The sequence below is a fragment of the Acartia tonsa genome, chromosome 3 (genome assembly GCF_053477335.1).
Source record: "Acartia tonsa isolate MP-2025a chromosome 3, ASM5347733v1, whole genome shotgun sequence".
In the NCBI taxonomy this organism is placed as follows: Eukaryota; Metazoa; Arthropoda; class Copepoda; order Calanoida; family Acartiidae; genus Acartia; species Acartia tonsa.
The window spans coordinates 34,231,404-34,256,419 of NC_137262.1; the positions used below are offsets into that span (position 1 = coordinate 34,231,404).

The 25,016-nt window shown below is 34.2% G+C and overlaps 2 protein-coding genes across 3 annotated transcripts in view; one reads left to right on the plus strand and one right to left on the minus strand.

Annotated features, from left to right (window-relative positions):
- LOC145313961 (F-box only protein 30-like) overlaps positions 1-25,016 on the plus strand; it is a 116,206-nt gene that overhangs the window by 62,967 nt on the left and 28,223 nt on the right. The window contains exons 3-13 of one of the 2 annotated variants that reach the window (XM_080153628.1): positions 15,448-15,541; positions 17,022-17,111; positions 18,127-18,188; positions 19,000-19,068; positions 19,511-19,579; positions 20,014-20,104; positions 22,357-22,461; positions 22,806-22,876; positions 23,323-23,403; positions 23,704-23,785; positions 24,621-24,700. In XM_080153628.1, the coding sequence (XP_080009754.1) occupies positions 15,448-15,541; positions 17,022-17,111; positions 18,127-18,188; positions 19,000-19,068; positions 19,511-19,579; positions 20,014-20,104; positions 22,357-22,461; positions 22,806-22,876; positions 23,323-23,403; positions 23,704-23,785; positions 24,621-24,700 (894 nt within the window). Of the gene's footprint in view, positions 1-15,447; positions 15,542-17,021; positions 17,112-18,126; positions 18,189-18,999; positions 19,069-19,510; positions 19,580-20,013; positions 20,105-22,356; positions 22,462-22,805; positions 22,877-23,322; positions 23,404-23,703; positions 23,786-24,620; positions 24,722-25,016 lie in introns of both variants that reach the window. The other variant, XM_080153627.1, reaches the window with a different exon arrangement.
- LOC145313958 (uncharacterized) lies at positions 446-12,572 on the minus strand. Its single transcript, XM_080153623.1, has 18 exons — positions 12,456-12,572; positions 11,515-11,593; positions 10,857-10,890; positions 10,490-10,564; positions 9,648-9,745; positions 8,729-8,808; positions 4,487-4,570; positions 4,172-4,216; positions 4,027-4,080; positions 3,597-3,685; positions 3,087-3,162; positions 2,072-2,133; positions 1,873-1,920; positions 1,617-1,766; positions 1,097-1,167; positions 928-1,020; positions 807-846; positions 446-650 (listed from the first exon to the last, which is right to left on the minus strand). Exons 1-18 carry the CDS (start codon positions 12,532-12,534, stop codon positions 495-497), a joined length of 1,413 nt encoding a protein of 470 aa, XP_080009749.1. The 5' UTR covers positions 12,535-12,572; the 3' UTR covers positions 446-494.

The window sequence follows — 25,016 nt, forward strand, 5'->3', positions numbered from 1 at the left end:
CGGATAGAGGCGGTGATTGAGGCTGGCAGCGATTTTATTGTATAATCTACTAGTCATATACCTAGTATGCTTCCCAGTTTTTAAGATTCAATAAAATCTTTAAAATTTACGATTTTATGTTCATTTGTTTAAAAATAAGAAAAATTCCGGATGTATGTGGCCCACCCTGTAGTTTCTAATTTTATCTTTCACACACCAGCTTTATTACAATTAAAGACCTGTATGGTCTCCCAATTATTTTCTAATTTAACTTTTGCTACTGTTAAACGTAGTTAATCCTTTTGCAGTCTATGAAAATACTAAAGTTGATGTATTTAATCATTGGTCTTTAAATGGTTATTGTAACGTCATTTGATTTTAAATTGTTTTAATGCTTTTGATTTACCATTTGTATTTTCTGAGAAGACTTTCAACAACATTGTCTTTAATTTAATTATAAATAGAATAAAGAAGTGATTATATATTTAATTAAATAGTACAATTTATAAAAATATTTATTTGGCAACTTTGATAGAAGAGTTTTCTATCTCAGTCTGTACACATTTATTGTAAATAAACTCAAGAATGATAAAAATAATAGATAAAACTACTCCTGCCCCCAAAATTCCAAAGAACAGTTTTATGCTGTCAAATGTGATTTCCTTATATTCCTAAACAACGATGATTATATCCAAAAGTACTAAAGCAATCAAATCTTTGGCACACATTGAGAGATGTAGAGAAAAAGTATAGAAAAGAAATGATAGAACAAAAATAATATATTTTATACTTTCTTAATATTAGATATTATTGGCAAAAGTTGTAACCTGGGGTGCATTGCAATACATATTCATCAATTTAAGAAAACTAAAATGAAATTATAATTAATTAAATACCTTAGCTTATAATCAAATAATAACTGCTATAAATAATTAAAAATCTACTTACTTTCCAGCTTCTGGAAAAAATATTTTCTTTATAAATCCCCTTTCCTGTGTCAATCCAATAACTTGGTTTAGTAAAGATATATCTTCTCCTTTTCTAAACATATCTAATTAATCATTAATTTTAATTTCTCCTAAAAGAATTAAACTTACAAACTATTCTTTAAAGTAACCTGACTATAAAATACTGTTCAGATGGATAATTTGGAAATGGAAAGGTAGACAGTCCAAGAGAACAAGATCCCTGAAAATTAAGGCATTGGATTATTAATAAGAATAGTGAATTTAGTGTATAGGTTTATTAGTGGCTACGACCCCTTTAAGCCTCTAGGGGCACTTGAGAAGGGGTAGTAGGGCGAAGATGACTACCCCCAATTTTAAATTTTAGGTTAAAAAAGGAGTACAAATAAATTTTTTTTTTTTGGGGGGGGGGAGGTTCATTTTTTTCTAAAGGCAATTTCTCTTAGGAGGATGGTGGTAACCTTTCCCACAATATATACCTTCCAAGGATCTATGAGAAGCTTCATTGTAAAGAAGAACCATATTTGTTCAGCGATTACCAAGATTCTTTGGTATAGACAGATAGACATCCTGTTACTTTAATTTAAGGATATAATTTATTTCATTATATAGAGATCATTAAGTAATACAAGTCACTAATATTAAATATTTATATGATTTTTTCCAATTAACCTGTTGTTTTTTAAGAAAACTATTGATAAAAACTTGTTGAGGTAGGATTGCAGCAACTCCTCCCTGTGGATCACTTCCCACTAAAGATAACATTTTGGCCTCATCCCCTGTTTCAGGCCTCACTAATCCTTTTTGGGCTAATCCATACTTCTGTAAAATGGATATTTCACTCATATATCATTATAAAAAATTAGTACCTACTTAAATTTGTTTTAAAATAAAATATAAATAAGTTTTTATTGGCAATCAAATAAACCTGTTGACTAACAAGCTCTAAAGTGAGTGTTCCAAAAGGGACAACAACCTAAAAGAAAGAAAATCTATCACATTTTACAAATTGGGAAGTATCACTAAATACAATTGAATTTTAAATTAGTAATTATCATATTTTTGTAATATTATTGTAATTTGTGCTAACAATAATTGATTGTTTATCAAGATGGCCTCTTATTTACCTGAATACCTTTTGCTGTGAGATCATCAACGTCAAGAACCTTTGATTCAACTTGAGAGTTTACTAAAAATAATTTTGTTAGCAAAGAATAATAAATGAAGCTATTTTGTTAATTTTAACACAATGTTATTAATTAAGTTGTCAGGAAAATCTTTTCCAGTATTGCTTTGAAAGCAATTAATATCCAGTGGATTTGAATTAGTTTTCATCTATACTGAAAAATTATGTTTAGCATTGTATTATATCAAGTTTTCTACAAATATAAAAATGTACTTACATCATAAGATTAAAACTAGTTTTTTTAAGCCTGTGCAATTGCATCTTGGGGCTAATAAAATTAGTTTTAATCTTTTAATTGTAAAGGGGGGGGGGGGCGAAAGTGACACTTTTTGAAACCAAAACTAAAAGTCAAAGGAACTCAACTAAAAAAAAGAGTTACAGGTCTGACATTTTGCATGGCAGTAGCTTTATAGGGGTACAATATGGAACTGTGAAGAAACGGTGGCGCAACCGCTAAAAACCGCCGAGAAAAGGCAAAAAAAAATTCGGTGGGAAACGGCGGTTTTCGGCGGTTGTGCCGCCGTTTCTTCACAGTTCCATATTGTACCCCTATAAAGCAACTGCCATGCAAAATCTCAGACCTGTAACTCTTTTTTTAGTTGAGTTCCTTTGTTGACTTTTACGTTTTGGTTTCAAAAAGTGTCACTTTCGCCGCCCCCCCCCCCCCCCCCTTTGTATAGCCTTGGAATAGTTATTTCTCGCATCATATTATAAACAGCTTTCTGTGGATATAGATTGTACAATTATAATAAAACTAGTTTTTTTTAGCCCGAAGGCACCGGCTAAAAAAAACTGGTTTTAATCTTATGATTGTACATTTTTATATTCATAAAAGCTGGATATAATACGATGCTAGACATATTTTTTTTTGTATGGGTGAGAACCGGTTCCTATCTACAGGATTTGAATGAATACGAGAAATTTGTTTAAAATATGATAAATAACTATTATGAAACCTGATGTAGATGTTAGAACTGCAGTATAAGAGTTATAGAAAACTATTCCAGTTAGCAATGAGGTGTATATAAGTGCCTAATAAAAAAAGGGCGTTTTCCCTCAAAATGCCTCGTTGAGACCAGAACTCTCCACCTCCCCCCTTATTTGATATACATTGAAGATAAGGTGGGGGGGGGGGGGGGCAGGTCTTGGGCAGAAGAAAAAGTGCTCCCTCCTTAATTTTGATTATTTCAAAAATAGGTGTGGGAGGGTTCTGTGCTTAGCATGAGCTTTGAGAGAAGCCACCCATATAAGATCTGTGTTGAAAAATCAAAAGAAAGGTTAATATGACTTTGTGATGGTAGCTTTAGGCAAAATTTAATTCTTTTAGGCAAAATTTAATTCTTATCAGATTGGCTGATTTGGATTCTGGATTCTAGATTTTAATGGATTTTAGAATGTCGGTCCACAATTATGCGGATTAATCTGTAAATGATTCAGATGCATCCTTTTGTAAAGAACAAAAATACCCTTCCAGACCAAGATGAAGTGTCAGGTAGAATAGGCAGTTGCCATGCAGAGCACATTGTGAAGTTGTACAAACATCCAAGAAAACCACCTAAACAATAACTTATATATAATTGCTAGTTATAGAATTACATTAAAGTAAAACAATAGATGGAGAAAGGGTTAAATAACTGTATGTCCCAGCACCAAGGGCCCTGTCCCGTGTTTAAATTGGGTCTTTGAATAGTAACCAAGATCATTGTAAATATTAAAATACAGCCAAGTTGCTACAAAAGATCAGAAAGCAATTTGCTAGCAGAGGAAATGTTCCTCAAGACTGGCCAGACCAGGTAGTTGTCTAGGTTATACATCTATACTTATAACATTTATTAGAATGACTTTGTATTATTCATTTTATTATTGATATAATTTTTTTTTTTAAATTCACATTACCCACTGATTGTTTCTTAATGTTAAACTTGTAAATTGCCAATTGGTACGTTAAAACTAAAAATATAAAAAAAATGTTTAAAATAATCATTGAAAACAAATAAGATTTATATTTGGATATATTTTAAAAGAAAACAAAGTTAAATACCAATTATAAAAACAGCAACAAGTAATAAAGCCCATGTGGTTTTGTCTAAAAAGAGTAAATTCATTTTTTAATATAAATAGATCCTTGAATTACCTCCAAGTGCCTAGCCAGCAAAAATTATTTTGAAATAAATTGAATATAGGGGACAAAACACAACAGAGCTTACCTGTGCAGTATCCTAACCTTTAGTCGCTATTCCATACCAAATATAATCTAACTTAATTCAAGATAATACATGCAAAAACTGTGCTATCTAGGCTTTTTGAGGGAAACTGCCAATATGCTAATAATTCCTGTGATAATTTAAAAATTTACCAATTCCTCCAGTGATATTTTTATAGTCCCAAGGTGCTATAGTAACTATTTCTCTTTTGGATACTAAGTACATTCCATCCTTTCCTAAATAAAAAAATCTTGAAAATTGAAAAAATCTAACAATATATTTAAAAGAGGAGTTTATTAAGATCTGAGCATTTTAATGTACATATCTGAACATGAAACAATTTGTAATGCAAAATAAATACATATTTAAATACTTGTGAGTTGGTGATTGTTGTTGTATTGGCTGCTCATAGTCCATTTTCGTGTCCAGGGTCGTCATCAGTAGGTGGGGGAGGGGAGGCTTATGGGGGGGGCTCTGGAGGGGGGCGTTGAAGAGGAGGGAGGCTGGTGAAACTTGGGTGTGATGATAGGAAGGCAGCTACAAGGGCGGGATTATGCCAGAGGTCAATGGGATTAAGGTTGGTGGGGTTATTAGGGCAGGAAAAGAGGTGTTGGACAGTTTCAGGGGTGGGATTGTTGGGGCAGGATGGGCAGTTGGGTGAAAGAGAAGCGTTGATGGAATGTAGGTAACTTTGGAGCTTAGGACAATAATTGGATCTCAATTGGGAGAGGATGGTTCTGTAGTGCCTAGGAAGTTGGATCTCAGAGGGGTTGATGTTGGGAGGGGCGTGGTTAAGGACAGGATTAGGGGGATAGGAATTGATTGCTTGGGTAACTGCAGAGGTGTGGAGTCGGGAGATGGTGGATTTGTAATTTGCAGGGGGGAGAGTGTTCTCAGGGGTGAGAAAAGGTTGGAGGGTCGGGAGGAACATGGATTGGAGGGTGGATTTCTTGGATCTAGGACCAGGAGGGGTTGTGACATTGGGGAAGGATGGGTGGGAAGGGCGGAGGGAGGAGGCCAGGTACTGGGAGCATAAAAGGGAAAGGTGGTTCCGTACTGGTAGGATTTTAGTTTCTTGGTGGAGGTGGCTAATGGGGGATTTTTTGGTGGAACCAGTACAGATGCGGAGGGCTTGGTTTTGGAGGACTTGGAGTTTATCAATGTTGTTTTTGGAGGTGTTAGGAAACCAGACAGGACAGGCATAGGTGGTGATGGGGCGGAGGAGGGTGTTGTAGGTGGTGAGGAGGGTCTCCTTCTGGTGGCCCCATTTGGTGCCAGCCAGACATTTAAGGATTCTGAGGCGGGAGGAGATTTTTGAGGAAATGGTGGAGACATGGGAACTGAAATTGAAAAAGGTGTCAAAGGTAACTCCAAGGATTTTAGGGGTTTTCTCAAGGGGGAGTGTGGAGCCGTTAATTTGGACTTGAGGATGGAGGTTGGATTGGTGTTTACGGTCAGGAGTGAAAAGGGTGACAGTGGATTTGTTGGGGGCGATGGAGAGGCCATTGGTGGAGGCCCAGTCAGCGATTAAGGAGAGGTGGGAGTTGATGGATTCAACTGACTGGGGGATGTCAGGAGATGAGTGGAAGGAGTTGAGGTCGTCGGCATAGGAGGAGGTGGTGGCGGGGGGGTTGTGGGGGGCATCTGCTATGTAGAAGTTGAAAAGGACGGGGGAAATAACAGAGCCTTGGGGGACACCAGTGTGGACAATTCTGGGGGAGGAGTTGGTGTTTTGGTAGGAGCAGAAGGCCATCCTGCCACGCAGGTAGCAGGATAGCCATCTGATGATGTTTGGATGGAGGTTTGAGGAGGAGATTTTTTGGAGAAGGAGGTGGATTGGGATGCAATCAAAGGCTTTGGAAAGGTCAATGGATGCTACGGTTGTGCGGCTGGGGGGGAGGTTTTGGTTGAAACCGTTAGCAATGGAGGTGGAAAGATTTAGGAGTGAGGATGTGGTGGAGTGGAGGGGTTTGAAGCCGTGTTGAGAGGGGTGGGTGGAGAGGGATTGTTTAAGGTATGGGAGAAGGAGGCGTTCAAGGACTTTAGCTGCAGGACAGAGGAGGGAGATTGGGCGGTAGGAGGTGGAAAGGTCAGGGGGTTTACCAGGTTTGAGGAGGGCAATAATTTTGGAGAGCTTCCAAATGGCAGGGATATTAGCAGCGGAAATGGAGAGGTTGAAGAGTTTGGTAAGGTAGGAGATGCCATTTGGACCAAGGTGTTTGAGGTGGAGGATGTTGAGGTGATCAGGACCAAGTGCAGATGAGTTTGAGGAATTTTTAATGGCTTCGAGGACGAGGGCAGGGGTGAAAGGTTGGAAATCTCTGTTGAGGCGGTGGCGGTGTCTAATTTTGCGGATAATTTTTCTGGAGAAAGGGTTGGAGGTGTGGCGGGAGACAGAGGTGAATTGTTTGGTAAAGGATTCAGCAATGTGGGTATGGGAGGTGTGAACTTTGTTGTTGAAGGAAATGGGTTGGTTGGAGGGAGGGGAATTATTTTTGCCAGAAAGGGATTTGAGGAGGGACCAGAATTTGGAAGGGTTGGTTCTATGGTCGGATTTGGAAAGGGTTTCTTGCCATTTTTTGTTGGAGTGTTGGTTAACTATTGAGGATATTTGTTCATTGAGGATTTGGATTTGAGGATCATGGGGGTTAATTTCTCTTAAGGAGTCTCTTTGCTGGATAAGGGGCTTAGCAGACTGGGGGAGGGAGGGATTGGAGTTTTTGATGAAGCCAGCGGGGACTGTGTGTTTGGAGGCAGTTTGGAGGATTTGGCGGAAAGTGGCTTCACCTTGGGAGCAGGAGGAAGGATCAGGAAGATCTTCAAAGAGGGTTTCAGTTTCAAGGGTGAAGGTGTCCCAGTCTGCTTTACGGAAATTGTGGAAGGTTTTGACAGGACGGGGGTTTCTGTTGATTTCAGGGAGGGAGAGGAGGATGGGGAGGTGGTCAGAACGGAGGGTGGTGAGGGTGTGCCAGGAGAAGTCAAGTGCAAGGTGGGCAGAGCATAGGGAAAGGTCGGGGGAGGTAGGTTGGCCGTTGGGGGGGAGGCGGGTGGGGGAGTCCTCGTTGAGGAGGCAGAGGCTGCTCTCATTGAGAGCTTCCAGCAGAGCCTCCCCACGATTCATGGCAGATTGGTCAAGGGTTATGGAGTTCCAGGCAGGGTTGTGGGCATTGAAATCACCGACTAGGATAAGGTCATTTGGGTTGTCAAAGAGGAGGTTAAAGTCAGGGGTGTATTGGGGGGGACAGGAGGAATGTGGAGGAAGGTAAAGGTTGATGATTTGTGTAGGAGAGCCATTGCGGGAAATTTGGATACCATCAATCTCTAGGGGGCCATTGGAAAGGTGATTGAGGTCAAGGTGGGTGAAGGGGATGTCATCGGCAATGAGGAAGGCTATTCCTCCACCAGGTCGGTCTTGACGATCCTTCCTGAGAAAGTTATAGCCAGGGAGGGGTTTGGGATTGGATTTGCTGGAGAGTTTAGTTTCTTGGAGGCAGGTGATAGGGATGTTATGGGTAGAAATAAGGTTGTGGAGTTCATCTTGGGTGGTAAGGAGGCCATTACAATTGAATTGAAGGACAAAAGGTTTACCAGGAGGTTTTCGGGGGGCAGGGGTGGGTGGAGGAGGGGGCGGGGGTGAAGGAGGAGCTGAAGGGGAAGGTGGGGGAGACGGGGAGCTAGGTGATGGGAGGGGTGTAGGGGGTGATAAGTTAGGAGAGGGAGGGGGTGAGGTTGGGGGGGAACAGGAAGGGCAGAACCAGAAAGGAGAGTAGTGGGTGGCAGATGGGAGGAGGGAGCATTTGGGGTGGATCCATTGGAGGCAGGAGTTACATTGGAAGGAGCCGGTGGATTTAGTAACACCTAAGGAACAGACTGTACATGGGAATTTAGGACCGCGGGGTTTGGATGGGGGTGTTGGTGGTTGGGGGGAGATAGGTGAAAAGGGAGTTGTTGAGGTAGAAATGCAGGGTGGGCAGGACCAGTTGGAATTGTAATCGGATTTGGATGGAAGGAGGGAACATTTAGGATGAACCCAAAGTTGGCAGGAGTTGCAGAGGAAGGCACCAGTGGAGCGGGTAATATTGCGGGAGCAGGTAGAACAGGGGTATTTAGGGCCAGGATTTGGATGGATGTCGCCAGAGAGGATGAGGGGAGGAGGGGGAGTTGGTGATTAAATATTTAAAAATAAACAATTTCAACAATATTAAGTTAGCTTAGGCTATTGTTGATTTAGACTGCTGAGTATATTAGTCAGGCTTCCGCTATGGATAGGGCCTCTAGTAGATTTTGTTTAAAAACTAAATGGTTTTTAATTTGCCTAAGTATCTTTAGTTGCCCTAATTGTTATCCACTTTTAACATAAAACGGCTTACAGAAGCAAAAAATTCTCTAATTACCTATTGGTCTAATGTATTGGAAATCTCTAGCTCTCTCAACCCCAAAGGAAAATACTGCTGCAGCAATATCAATTCTATGTCTAAAAATAGAAGAAAAAAAATCAAAGTCGAGACAGAAAAAAACAACAAAACTACTTTCTATTACATTTCCTTTTTTATTCAGGGAATGTTATTTCACATACATGTGGAATACATTTGAAAGAAACTTCCCTGACATATAGAGCTCTGAGATCGGTTTTTAATAAATGCCGCGTTTTTTCGACAATTTTTTAGACATTGATTGATTGAACGAAGACGATGGGAGAGTATACAACATAAGAATTCAAAATTTTAAAATTATTATTTTAGCCATTTGTATAATATCTAATACAACTTAAATCCATTTTCGCTGCATATTTATTAATGCGTCTTTTTAGAGCTGTATTAGACATTATACAAATGGCTAAAATAATAATTTAAAATTTTGAATTCTTAAGTTTTGTATACTCTGTTAAAATCGTACGGGGTATTGATCTTCAAGATGGAATAAGGTTTTTAGCAGAGTATACAACTAAAGTATTCAAAATTTTAAAATTATTATTTTGGCCATTTGTATAATGTCTAATACAGATCTAAAAAGATGCATTGATAAATATGCAGCGAAAATGGATTTAAGTTGTATGGCTAAAATAACAATTTTAAAATTTTAAATTCTTATGTTGTATACTCTCCCATCGTCTTCGTTCAATCAATCAATGTCTAAAAAATTGTCGAAAAAACGGGGCATTTATTAAAAACCGATCTCTGTATTGGAAGGGATGAGGAACAGAAAAAAAACCATTCCTTTGCCTATATAAGGCTACCTCAATTGGTTCAGTAGTTAGCAAGATATTTAAGGACAAATTAAAAACCTTACTAATTTTTATAATAGGATAAGAACCTGTCAAGGTCACCAAGAGCTCCATCCCAAGAATTATTTGTTTTGGTACCATAAAAATTATCTACCGCTGTGTAACATTTCACCTTCCATTCCATTATCTATTAAATAATGATTTTATGAAGGATGGCTGGTTTCCCTCAAAGTGCAAATTCGAACACAGAAAATGCCCACATTTGGAAATGAATTGAAAATGAGGGGGTTAAGCTATTTTTTTCTCTTTTTCATTGTTACCTTTAGCTAGGTTAGGTTATGTTGGGTACAAGGTAAGCCCTGAAGGCCCAAGGCAAAAAGAAAATTTCTCCCTTTCATTTTAAATTATTTCAAAAAGTAGGTCGTGGGGAGGGATTTTGTTTGTTTACCTCTTTGAAAGAAAGTATCCAATGATAATTATTCAAAACTGTAGAACAAATTTTAAAATATGTTACTAATATTGGTTTCCTCTGCATTATATCACCACCAGATACGCCCTAGGGACCCTGTATTCAAAGTTGCAGAGGGGGACTAGAGAAATAGCCTAAAACCGGAAGATAAAAAAAGAATGGCCTAAAACCATCACAAAGGGCTATGTGAAGCTTTCCTAATTAAGATATCTCAATCGGTTACTAAACTCTTAAGCTGCAGACCAAAAAACTTAATACGCTTTAAAATAGGATATCATACTAGAAAACTAGATTCATAAAAATACTAACAGACTTAATGTGCAATCGCATTGGTAATAAGAATCTTCACATAAAAATCTATAATAGAAGCCGAGAAAATCGTACTTCCCCTTTAGCCTTTAGACGATCAGACAAAGTGGCATTTAGGGTAGCTTTGCTACTAACAATGTAATGTATTAATACCTCAACTAAAACTGCTAAATAATCCACAACTGAGCCTCGAAAGGATTGAAAGCAGTCATCTGTATCGCCTATTCTCTTTCAAATTTTAAAATTTTATTTAATTATCTAAATTAAAAGGATGTTTGTCTGCGCATGAGTTTCTGTAAATAGTTATCCAATGAAACAACATGGTTTCTTTTACAGTAAAGTTATCAGGAACTTTTTTTAGAAAATTAATTTGGGGGAAGTATAGGTACCTAAAAGCCCATGGACAAAAAGTTACATAATCCAAAAAAAATATTTTAAAAAATAGAAATAAAAACAATCAATATACAAGTTAACTATTTAAGAAAAATGATGCAAACTTAAAAAGGAAAAAAAGTAATACCTTTGAATATTGGGAAGTGTCTACAAATCCTACCCTGTAAATTAAAAATCAATTATTTAAAACTACCTTTGTTAGGTATCTAACTATTTTAAATGAGAATCAAAAACAATTATGTCACTAACTTTTCCACCAATCATAATTTGTTTTAGTTTTGTCTGAATAATCAGGAATAGTTCCTTTCGTGGCAACGCCCCTTAAGGGGCGATTCGTCGTATTTTTAAAATGGCTTTTTATATGTTATTTTAGGTTAGGTTTTATTGGGTTAGGTGATTGCCCCATAGGGTTAGGCAATTGGCCCCACAGGGTTAGAGCCCACCGCAGGGGCTAGAAATAGGAGAAAAGCTACTGCGAAGAATCGCCCTATAAGGTGCATTGCCACGAAAGAGAATGTACCTAAATAATCTTCAGGTTTAATATCCCTATATAGAAGATAACAATGAGGAAGGAGATATGGGGTTGTTTATTAAAGTGGTCTCTAATGTTTTATAACAACTTAGGGGACTTTTATTGAATTTTGATTGCTTGGTTCACTAAGTAGAGTGTCCAAACGTTTGTAATTTATAAAAAGGGTAATTAATTTTGATATCACCATTAGGGATGTATATCAGTTTATCGACCATTGTCTTATCCCTTTAGATCCCTAAGAAGATAGTTATACCTTACAAAAGCTCCTTTCCTGAACGTATTTGTCTGGTTATAATCAATTTGATAGCTTCTTATTATGTCTTCATCTGTCTCTAAAAATCAAGTAAAAATTAATTTATGTTTTTTAATAATAAAATTTTACAAGCAAATATAATTTAAGATAAGCATTATGAAATGCGTTGATACATAAAACAATTTAGTTAATTGAACATGATGAAAAGTACCTAAAATTAACAATGTAAATAAAAACAGGTAACTTTTGTATAGACACCGGTCTCTACAAAGTAAAAGCATTTTCTTGGCATACATATGCAAAATCAGTTGTATAGTTGCTGAGCAATTTTAGAATGTTAAGATTATTTAATTATAGATACTGGCTAATTTTGGACGAACAGGCTTATATTTTAGCCTTTTAATTTTACCTAATATCAAGAGGGTCTAATTTATGTTCAAGGAGTGATTGCTAGAAGTATGTTAAAAAGGGACTGTGCACGAACGAGAGCAAGTATGCTGAATATGCTAGGTTTATGCTTAATACCTATAGTTTTATCAACTAAAAAAATAAGTTTTGCTATGGTTTTGTATGAAAAAACTTTGAAATAATGAGCATATTTTGATGAAATGTCATCAACTGTTTTGTTGAGTACAAACTGTTATTTCAACAAAAGTATATTATTTTGATGGAAATAATAAAAAAACTTTAAAATAATGAGTATATTTTGATGAAATGTCATCAACTGTTTTGTTGAGTACAAACTGTTATTTCAACAAAAGTATATTATTTTGATGGAAATAATAAAAAGAGTTTGTTACGTAATATAGTAAACAGTTTAATTACATATACGATTTACAGCAGTTGATGATTTTATCAGTGTTATTTTATTTTGACTTTTGAACGCAACAAAACATTTGATGATATTGTGCTAAAAAATGCTTACATCGCCTGTATACTACCTTTTGTATAGTATGTTGTAGATTTTGTAAGATTTAAGATAACTAGAACTACTCCAATTGTGAACCACATTATTTCCATTTCTATTCAGAAAAAAATCATTAAAGATACATCCCTCTTTAATCATGTATTATCAGTTAAAATTAACACTAAACTCTTTTATTTTACTTTATTTTTTGTAAAAAATTGGTTTCATTTTACTATTTCAAGAATTACAAAATGGTAAAAAATTAAAACAAATAGCGGTAATTACGTAAATACTAAATATATATTAGCGGCTGTGCCCCAAACATCTATGGGGCTCTTTTATATTTATTTATCTTAGATAGAGGACAGAAAATAGCTTAAAACCATGCTAAAGATTGAATCTACTATTATAATAGCCTAAAACCATCCCGTGACCTATGTGAAGCATCCCTATAAAAGCCTCTAGCTAATAGTGGATCTTCAATCGAAGGAAGAGGAAGGCAAGATGTGTGCTTTCCTTATGATGGGATCATTTTAATTACTTTAAACCTTTCTATGTCCTAAGAGAAGCTACACTGAAAAGAAGAACCATATCCATTCTGTGGTTAGAGGTATAATTCGGTACACACTGACCGACTCAGATCCTGTTACTTTATTCAAAGATAATTATTATTATACATCAAACTTATCTTAAAAGTTATTTTTATGCATGGACATGATGGTCCTTGTTTTAACACTAAATAATGACAAACATTGATAAGTTAATTTGTTATGATGATAATAATAACTCCATAACAGCTAAAACATTAACCGTTAATGCATATTAAGTTTATTGGTTTTTTTCTAGGATAATTTTTTAATGTGCTTAACCAAAAATAACAGGTTTATTTTCATAACTTCATTATAAAATAAAAAAAATTGTTTATAAAGTTAAGTTAGGAAAATTATGATGCTTTTTGGATAAATCTAAAATTAATTATGTTAGTTGAAAAATCTTGATTTAAGGTTTTTTCCCTCAAAGTTAACATGAAGAACTGAAACCTTATTTTTAAAATAAATTGGAAATTAGGAGGGGGAATATTCTTTAAAGTGCCTGCTGGGCTACCAAGTACCCAATATGACCTAACAAAAAGTAACAAAGGAAAAATACACCCTCCTCCCCTGGAATTCTTAATTTATATCAAATTAAGGTATAGGAGGTTTCTCTGCTGCTTGACTAAAAACGTTTAGGGAAATTGACCCTTTTAAAAATATATCTAAACCTAAATTAATCAATAATAACTTTAAAATTTGCTAATTTGTGCACAATGTCAATAAAATGTCTGCGTTGCAATTAGGTACTGGCAGTGTTATGAATATTACTAGACGATAAATGGTATATTTGTTTTCATGGATACTAAAAAAGCGAGGCTTTTCCATAAAATATTATGACAGCATTTATATTCCGGGATTTTTATGGATAAGACATGAACGATAAGTTTATATAATTCCTCCAATAATAAACAGCACTATTTCTTCTGTAGAATAAAATTATTGATTGTTAAGTTTGGACCCTGATGGATTGTAACCAACCAACTAATAAGAAAGTATTAAAACATTGGGTACCAGTGTAATTTACAGTCCAATTTCACAATCCTTCCGGATTTATATCATCATTTGATATGATTTTCGGTGTATTAAATACCTGCATTTTTTTTCTTCGACATATCTTTCTGGCTTTTAACCTGCAGGGCTTGATTAATCATATAATATAATGATTTACTAAATACTCCTTCTAACATTGATTCATTACAATGTGCTTATAATAGATATTTATTTGTTTTGTGTTTGTATTATAATGTTCTGAACAATATCATCCTTGTTACTTATAATAAATTAAGTGCCATTTTAACAGGGAGGGAGGGGACATTGAGCTGTTTATTACATTAGTCCCCAATGTTTTAAAATAACGTTTCTTATTCGTGAACTTTTCAACTTTTAGTGCTTTTATTGTACTGTGATTGGTTAGTTCATTTGGTTGAGTATTAAATTGTTTCCATGACTAATTATAATCTACATAAGCGGTAATTTTGTTCATCATTATTGAGGATGTACATCTATTTATCGTCAATTGTATTATCCCTGGATCCCTGGGCATTTTAGCATGAATTATGCCACAGTAGGCTGGCAAACAAAATAAAATTAATGATAAATAAAAATATTCAAAATAATTTATTTCAATGTCACAATTTTATTTGTTATTTCGATGACACAACTTTCAACTTCAGAATTTATAATGTTGCTGCTAATATGAATCAATCACATGTCTTATTTGTCTTTAAACATCCAATGATAAGCTGTTATTTTGTCAGGAAGACATTTATTGGTTAATTTCATTGACAAATTACCAAGCTTGTGTTTCCTTTGTCTAATAGCATCCAATGATAAGGTGTTATTTTGACACTGAGACATATAATTGGTTCATTTGGGCTGCAAATTTGGAAATTCGTAGTTTTTTTTATATTTTTTGCTTTAAACAAGGTTTGAAGTTAGTTATGTAACTTTTTATTTTCTTCATTTTTTTCGCTGATATTCATCAAATTTTAGCTTATACAGTTTGTAGTTAGTTATATAATTAAAAAAATTTGTTATTTCTTTGCGCTGCAACAATATTTAGCAAATTTATTTACACATACTGTTATGAAAAGAAAGAATATTTAAAATTCAATTAGTTAAAAGATTCATAGGTGAATTAAATTTTTACTTTTATATTAGGCCTGAGAAAAAACGTAAGTGTATGGTTTAAGAAAGACAATTATGTCAAAAATCTTGATAATTTATAATAGAAAAAAAAGAACAGCTACTGTTCTTTACAAAGTTCAGAAAATTGATAAAAATAAGACAATTTAGAATAATAAAATTACTGCAAATAAAGATAGAAAATAAATCAAGATTTTGAAGAAGTAACTTACGAACGGACATTTCATAAATAGTTATACAGAAGCAGCGCTACTAAAAGTTGAAAAATCAAAAAAAATTTACTTTCAGGTGTATGAATGTGTCCCGGTGTCGTGGTAGAGATGATGCTTGTCAGATTATTTCCTGTCCGGAGGGGTGTGGCGCTTCTTTTCATCAATGCAAGGTAAGACATGGACAGACAGACAGACATCAAGATACTTTGTCCTGAGGGGCGTGGCGCTTCTTTTCATCAATGCAAAGTAAGACATGGACAGACAGACAGACATCAATATACTTTGTCCCAAGGGGCGTGGCGCTTGTTTTCACCAATGCAAGGTAAGACATGGACTAACATCAAGATACTTTGTCCCATGGGGCGTAGCGCTTCTTTTCATCAATGCAAGGTAAGACCTGGACTAACATCAAGATACTTTGTCCGGAGGGCTGTGGAGCTTCTTTCCATCAATTGAAGGTAAACCAGGGAGGTGGATCTTGTCTGGAGTGGTGTGACGCCTCTTTTCATCAATGGAAGGTAAACCAGGGAGGTGGATCTTGTCTGGAGTGGTGTGGCGCCTCTTTTCATCAATGGAAGGTAAACCAGGGAGGTGGATCTTGTCTGGAGTGGTGTGGCGCCTCTTTTCATCAATGGAAGGTAAACCAGGGAGGTGGATCTTGTCTGGAGTGGTGTGGCGCCTCTTTTCATCAATGGAAGGTAAACCAGGGAGGTGGATCTTGTCTGGAGTGGTGTGGCGCCTCTTTTCATCAATGGAAGGTAAGCCAGGGAGCTGCTACAAATACATTAGTAATGAAGCAAGCAATTTTCAGTAATTTTGATAGAGTTCGTCTTAAGGTCAAAGCTTATACACTAGATGTGTGGATATTTGTTTGTCAATGAAGATCATAGAATTTTAAAGAAATCTAAAAAATAGTCGGTTTATTTTACAAGGTTAACTATCCAATCCCCCTTTAATATATAAATAACTGCATTTTTCTTTCTCCCCCCCCCCCCCCCCCCATTCATAGTTTTTGTTTGTATTCTGGAAAGATAATATTGATTTACCCTGGACATCAAACGCTTTCCTGTAGTCAAAAAGTTTTCTAGGACAAAAAAAGCCTTTGCTTTTAGTTTTTTAACATTAATTGAGGAAATGCTTCATCTACTATCATGATTTGAATCCAAGGGTAAACAAAATTGCAGCTACGTGAAATGTTTAAAATATGCAACATTGAAGAACTGTGTATTTTCGAAATCCTCTTATGATAACATCGAAGAATCTTATGCTAATATTTCTAGTGCTCTTTGAATGTATTCTACAGGGTGTTTCAAGAGAAATGTCTTTTTTTAAACATAATAATGCATAGAACAGATTTTCCAAATATATAAAGCATTGTGTATTTTTTTTCTAAGCATAATTAAGTTTTTTAAAAAGACATATTCCTTGAAACACCCTGTTTAACTGTCATAAAGTTGTATTTTTTGTGTGTGGAGATAAAGATCTCCAGAATTTTGACTAAAATTTGTTTTGCTTTACAATGAAGCTTGCCTGGGGATGGTTTTGAGGTTATTTTCTTACCTCCCCCGCATTCCCATAGATGTTAGAGTCAATGCAACTAATTAAAAATATAACTTAAATGTGTAGTTTACTGAAACCAATTATTTTCAGGAGTCTGAACACAAGCTTCTATGTGAAAGAGAATTAATTCCCTGCCTTAACACAGATTATGGTTGTGATATTTTGTTATTTAGATGTGAGGTTAGTATTCACTTTCTGGGCTTCCTTGAAAATACAGTTAATAGCATTCCATTTTAGGCAGATATAATTTTTAGTAGTGAAGCTACTCTATAATTTCAAATGTCTGTCCGTCCAAGGGGAAACATGGAGGAATTTTCTCGGCTCCTTATCAAGATACACGGCTGAAACTTCTTGCCAATATTCTCTTCATTATGCACCGTAATTAGGTATAAAAAAATCGGTACACCGACAAACGTCCTACCGCGACAAACGTCCTACTACGACAAACGTCCTATGCGACAAACGTCCTAAGCGACAAACGTCCTACTGCGACATCTCTTAAGTAAAACGTCCTAAAAATTTAAAGGTCAAATTTTGTAATGCAAGGATGTATCGGGTTCGAAACCATACCATTTGATAGCCAACACAGACTTTGGGAAAACTGTCGGACAGATTTTTAAAATTTAGCCTATGGTTAAAGTTATTCAAAAAATAAATTTCAGTTAAAGATTATTTTCCTGTGTTAATTATCGTCATTTTGAATTTTATATTGATAAGTATTCTTACAATTAGAGGATTTTGTCCTTAAATTTGGAAGATTTTTTTTATTTCATAATTTTTGAAAATTTTTAGGACGTTTTACTAAAGAGATGCCGCAGTAGGACGTTTGTCGCAGTAGGACGTTTGTCGCTTAGGACGTTTGTCGCGTAGGACGTTTGTCGCATTAGGACGTTTGTCGTATTAGGACGTTTGTCGGTGTACCAAAAAATCTATGGTAGTCTCAACACTTTTAAGCAGCTTTTTAACTTTTTTCTTTTTTTAACTGTCAAAGACATAAACATTTTTTTAAGGTTTTGTAATTTAAATTTTTGCATTTTCTTTTCTTTGTTATGATAACAGATAATCTGCTTTTTAACTCACTTCGAACTTTTGTCCATTTCATTTTGCTTTGCTACTTATGGGTGCTGTCATTCATGTTTCCTTTTTAAAATGGCGTCAGTTTTCATTAAACTGATCTTTGTTATTTTCTTACTAGATATGGCAACATTTACCTGTGTGTCCTGCTAACATTGTCATGTGTACTCATGAATGGAACAGGTAAAAAACTTGAGAAAAAAAACTTATTTTAAAATTGATCAGTCAATAGGTATGTATATTAAGAGATATAAGTTTTCCGGAATTGTAATGTAGGGAGTAGATTTGAAATCTGCATCAAATTTTAAGGATTTTTTATAAAATTCGTTTTTTGTATAATTCTTTATCTAAAAGCGGAAATACAAATTAAGTTAATTAATTTTGGCATCTGTGATTGGTGGATTTAAAAAATCTGCGCTCTGATTGGATGTCGTACATCATTCAACCAATTAGAGCGCAGGTAGTTTAAAATCCACCTATCCTATTGGTCAAAATAAATTAACTTAAAATGTATTTTCGCTTTTAGATAAAGAATTTTACAAAAAACGAATTTTATAAAAAATCCTTAAAATTTGATGCAGATTTCAAATCTACTCCCTACATTAAAATTCCGGAAAACTTATATCTCTTAATGTATATTAACATTTTTGAAAGCAAGTGTTAATGCAAGGACATGTATTGTTAATCAAATCTGAATCAAACAAAACACAGACACTTTAAATTATTCCTTTTTTTGTTTTTAACCGTAAGACAAGGTTAAAATGGATGTGGAGGGTGGGTGACGTTGTCTGTATTGCTTCGGTCCAATCCTTTATTAGAGGGTGGTGGAGGTTAGGAAAATATCCTAGTCACCCCAGTATATTTATATTTATTCCCTGAAAGTACAACCCATTCACACAAACAATTTACAAGTTCTTTAGCTACATACAAAAAAAACTTACTTTATTTGCAGGATTTCCCAGTCGATTTTTATGGTTACAGTTTTATTTTTCAGGTGGCCAGTATTCTGCCAAGAAAAATACAAAACTCTGCCTTTAAGAAGAAAAAATCCAATTGCCAAAGAGTAAGATTAAAAACAATGATTTTTTATTAGTATATTCATAAAAAAAGCGCGTCAAAGAAAAACATTTTTTTGTCTTTTTGTATTGTTGTAAGTTATAACAAATTGCATTTATTTTCATTTCTGATATATTATTTACTCCCACTAAAAATCCGCTATTTCCAGCCGAATATTTGTTTGCTATTTCTCGCTAAATTGGACAGTTTAAACCTTTTGAGGCACATGCAAATGTAAAGAAATCAAAAAAATATGAATAAGTTTGTCTCAAGTTATTTAATTTGTCTAAAGTGTTGAGAAAAAGCATACAAATCGACCAGATATGGCACTTTTCGGTGGTAGCGTAGGGTATTAATATATCCTTCATCCAACTATTTTAAATTTAATCATTTGTTTAGTATACCAGAAGAAAAAAATTGATGTTTATTTATATCTGAATTACTTTCAGTGATGACCTAGACTTGCAACTAGCAATGAGAGACCAACGCATGGCAGTAGATTTTTATTCTGTTCCAAGGTATAAATTACAATTAAAAAGAAATGTCACCAATTTAAAAAAAGAAAAAAAAATATTTTTAATTATGAAAAATTTCAAAAGACAAAGTTCCCTATATGATTTCACAAGAGTTTTTCTTTATTTTCATTTAAATTAAATTAAAGAATAACATGATTTTTCCACTAAAAAATAACAATTTTGTTCAATATTTAAATGAATCAAATGAATTTAATACCATCTAGATTAAGAAATAAAACACATAAGGATCAAGGGCAGAAAAATAAACTAAAACCATACCAACTATAAAAATAAATAGACTAAAACCATCCCAGGACCTAAAAGAATCTTCACTATAAAGGAGAACCATATCTGACCAGTGGTTAGCGAGATTCTTTGCTAAAGACAAAAAAACTTACTACATTATATAAGGATGTATTATTGAACATTTTTTTAAGGAGAACGAAGCTAGCTTTAAGAAACAGTTTAACCCGCCGCTACCCGGCTGTGCCTCTTCCAAATACTACTCCAAGAAAACCAAATCCAAAGGTGCAAAGCTTTATTATAAAGATAAAATGAATAACCATTTCATATATATTATACAAGTTGTTTCAGAAAAAAGTGCGTTTTCCGGTTTTGGGAAACAACCAGTAGGAGTATGAAAAAAATAATTATATATTCTTATTTTCTATAGAAATATGGATTAATTTTATAAAAGGTTTTTTTTAATATCTCTTGAAACAATAGCGCTTTTTGGAGCTTAAAGAATTCAAAATGTATGTGTGATGCTTTATTTTTATAGAATTTAGGGCTATAATGTTCAACTAAATTCTTTTTTTTTTTTACTTGAAAACGACATTATAGCATACTCAACTAAATATTCTAATAATAACATTTAAAAGAGGACTATCCACGAACGAGAGCACATGATTCTAAGTACCTTTCAGCATTGATCCTAAGTATTTTCTTTCAGAATATAAAAGGTCACCATATATTATTAATATATTGACGAGAAAATTTATGTTTCACCATGTTTTTTTAGGTATTTTAATTGATTTTGAAAACTTTTATGAAGCTAATTCTTTTAATAAAATGGATACTTGATAATACATATGCGAATACTCGCGTTATATAGATTGTAAATTAATCCATATTAGCATTAATTTAAACATAACATATAAGATATAGTAAATGTGCTTTTGACTTTTTTTAATTTTTATCATTTGACAACATGGACAATTAAAGACACCCCGAACTCAACAAAACGTTTGATAGAATTTTAACGAAAAATGGTGGACATTTTTTTACTTTTCTTCAACTTGAAGTGGTGAAACATAAATTTTCTCGTCAATATATTAATTATTGATAGTGACCTATTATATTCTGAAAGAAAATACTCAGGATCAATGCTGGAAGGTACTTAGAATCACGTGCTCTTGTTCGTGGATAGTCCTCTTTAACTTAAAAATGCTTATTTTTACAGAACAAATGACTAACTTTATTCTTACCTTAATAATAATTAAATTTGATAGTATTAAAAATCTTCATGTTCGTTCCTCACTCCTCCCCCTTTAATCTCCTAATCCCTTTGATTGATACATGACATATTAACTCAATCTTCAAGTTATTAAAGAAAAGGCCTTTTTAGCGACAATTTGAACCAAGATAACTTCCTTATTTTTAAGATATTGAAATGAAATAAAAAGTTACTTGTTCTTTTCTTCAATGCGCACATTATTAAAAGAGATTCCTTACTAAAAATGACTTTGCCATAGAGAAATAGAAAAAAGTTAATTCTGAAGAACCTAAAAAGCTCTTTGCATGTAGCCAAAAAAAGAAAATATGTAAAAAAAAATCTCAAATGGGGACATTGATTTAACCTTTTGTTATTTTAATATTGCACTTTTCAACCTATATGTTGCACAATAAATGAGTTATTTGATTATAATTGTTTTCACAGTTTTAACATCAAGCATTTTTACCCTACATGTACCTATCAGTACAGCCGCATTTTTAGAGATATCAAAAAACACCTTAAATAAATGTTATGCACATTTTTACAGAGAATATTGACATATAATTTTTTTTCATGCTTCATCTGGTTGATTCACAAAACTGAAAAACGCAGTTTTTTTAAACACCTTGTATATAAATCGCCTCCAGCGTCTAGGGGAGGGCAGAGAAAAGCCTGAAACCACCACAAGATCTGTAACCGTTTCGGACCAGTATTTTCACAGATCTTTAGATACAGAAAAAAATGATCTTTCTATTTATAATAGGAGAATTATTGTGACATTATTTTCAAAATAAAACATATACAGCTCCTTATATTCTATTTTGATGACAATTACAGCATACTATTTTACACCATCATAGATAAAAATTAATCAAATAATTGCACATCCGTCTGTTATTTTTTTACTACAATAATAAAAGATAGATACCTAAGGGGTATACTCTTTATGATGATAGACCTAACCCTCCACCACCTGGCCCGGGGGAAAAATATCAAGCTTCCTTAAAAATTATAAACAAAAAAGTAAGCTATTTACGAGATCTTATAAAACATACTTTGGATCTTAAACCAGATTTTATGTTCCTTTATTAAGTAAAATACGCAGCTGACTAAAATAACCATATTGTCCCTTCAACCCTCCTTTACCCCATCTCCTTTTACTGGATGAGCGAACTGACCAATACGGGTGTTCCATATCAGCAACCTAAATTGACGACATTTTTCCCCTTTCATAATATCCACGGATATTCTATAATAAATACTCAATTGAAATAATGTGTTTTAGGATAAATCTATGAAGAGTTTAAGAGACATTGTAAAGTTTGAAGTTTCTGATGATCAAGTTGTTGGGCCTCAATATGGAGTTGCTAAATTATTCCTGAGACAACAGGTATAATATTTTTTGCGGTTTCCCGCAAAACTTCTTGTCAATCAATGAAAACCCTTATTTTAAATAAATAGGGTTTTGTTTTTGGTTGCAAATAAAAACCTTATTTACTGGTCAGTTCATTTCTCCATTAGGAGGGGAGGGAATGGGGTAATGGAGGTGGATAAGGGTTGTTCGTTTTTTTAGCCAGCTACAAGTTTCATTTTAATAGAGTTAATGATGATCTGGTATAAGATCTAAGTAATAATAAATCCATAGTATTAACATGCTCTGATTAAAGTAAATAATATAATCCAAATAGTTACTTTTACCTGACTTTTCAAGTTCAATTCAAAAAAAATTTTTAGGAAGTTCAGCAGAGGCGTTGGAAAGAGGACGTAGATCAGGCCATTCAAAGAACAGGAATGCCTATACCAAAGTAAGGTTTAAAGCCATTGACTATGATGCCTGATTGTGATGAATACCACGAATAGAAAAGATTTTCTTAGAGCCTGCTCTATTAAACTTAAATGTACCCAGACAAACAACTTTTAGATTACAGATTCTTTGTCCAGAGGGCCTAACTGCATTTTGTAACAGTTTTGCCCGTTGTTTTTCTATTTTTATAAGTACTATCCTATACTATAAAGTAGGAAGTTTTTTTGTCTAAAGATTAAGATTTCGATAATTACTGAACGGTTCTTCAATTTAGGAAAGCTTCACTTAAGTCTAAAAGTGATTTAGGCCATTATGTTTTAAATCTTGGGAAAGGTTTAGGTTTTTTTCAATCTTCAAATACAAATCCTCTAGGTGATGGGGGTGCAGCCTCTAGTGTAAGCATACGTCCTTTTAAGCAGTCTATCCACCAATTCATAATGATTTTAGGAGATATTGGGAGTATGATGAATTTGAGAAAGGCAACATCCATAAACATTGTAGTAGATGTCACTTGACTGTCTGTGACAGGTATGGTAACTCTTTAGTGTCAAATTTTGGTACTTTCCCTCAAAGGGCCTATTGAGCACTGAACCTCTCCCTTATTTTTAGATTAAATTGGAAATAATATATGCGATTATTTTTTTATAAGTAATTTTCGTGCTAGAGCATTATTTTATTGATCTTATACTAGCGACTACAAACAAGAGAGATTGGCAAACATGAGATCAATCGGTCGGTACACAAACACATCCTGTTACTTTTATAAGAGGATTTAATAAATAGAATTGCAATTCTTATGGCAATATTAAAAAGTTATTTTATTTCCAGAGAGCCAGAGTATAATGGAATGGTATCGTGTTCCATGGTTATGTGTCAGTTCAATTGTGGCGCTTCTTTTCATCATTGTAAGGTAAACAAAAGCCTCTTTGCGAGCCCAAATCAAGATAAAGTTAACCTAAAAAGTCAAATCTATCTATTCCAGCCGTTTTAGAAATTATTAGCTGTTGCGCTCTTATCATCTAGGAGCTCTGTATTTGAAGGAGATATAAAAAATTAATAGCCCCAAACCAGCCAGGGACCTTTAAGAAGCTAAAAATAAAATTGAGAACTCTTTCGGTCAAGTAATTTGAGAAATCTTAAGCTACAGACAAAAAAAACCCTCACTACTTTATATAATAGTAGATGCTTCTGGCTTTATCTCTAGCAGTTTTAAAAAGATTGAAAATATTTCACCAAATCTCTTTGAACATACAAAATGCCTTTAAAAAGTGCTATCTATGCAGAAATTATGATTAAATTATTTTATTTGAGTCAGCATTACATAATGTTACCAAAGGGGGGGGGCGAAAGTGACACTTTTTGAAACCAAAACTAAGAGTCAACAAAGGAACTCAACTAAAAAAAGGGTTACAGGTCTGAGATTTTGCATGACAGTTGCTTTATAGGGGTACAATATGGAACTGTGAAGAAACGGCGGCGCAACCGCCGAAAACCGCCGTTTCCCGCCGTAATTTTTGTTGCCTTTTCTCGGCGGTTTTCGGCGGTTGCGCCGCCGTTTCTTCACAGTTCCATATTGTACCCCTATAAAGCAACTGCCATGCAAAATGTCAGACCTGTAACTCTTTTTTTAGTTGAGTTCCTTTGACTTTTAGTTTTGGTTTCAAAAAGTGTCACTTTCGCCCCCCCCCTTTAAAAACAAAGGAAGTTTAATTAAAAAATTAAACAAAAAATCTGCACCTTTTCAGCTGTTTGAGCACAACATGATCTGTCCCAATTTCGAGGACGAGGGAGAATTTGATTGGATGCTGAGGGATAGAAAAATAAAGTTAGTCAGACAAGTGTCAGGGTACCAATTTAACATTCTAATATCAAGGATAATTCATACAAGTTTTTATCCATTTATGTCATGATTTTAAAATTTAAGGCATCCATCAGTTTTGATATCGAACTTTTAATAGTTATTTTTACATTGTATTATAGATAGCTTTCCGTGGATATTAAAATGGAAAATATCTGATTTTTATTTTGATATTCGTGGAAAATTGTCTATATTATGAAACTATAGTTTTTTCACTATTGTTGAGAACCGGTTCTATTCCACTGGATATTAATTGGTTTTGAAGCCTTCTGGAAAATTATTG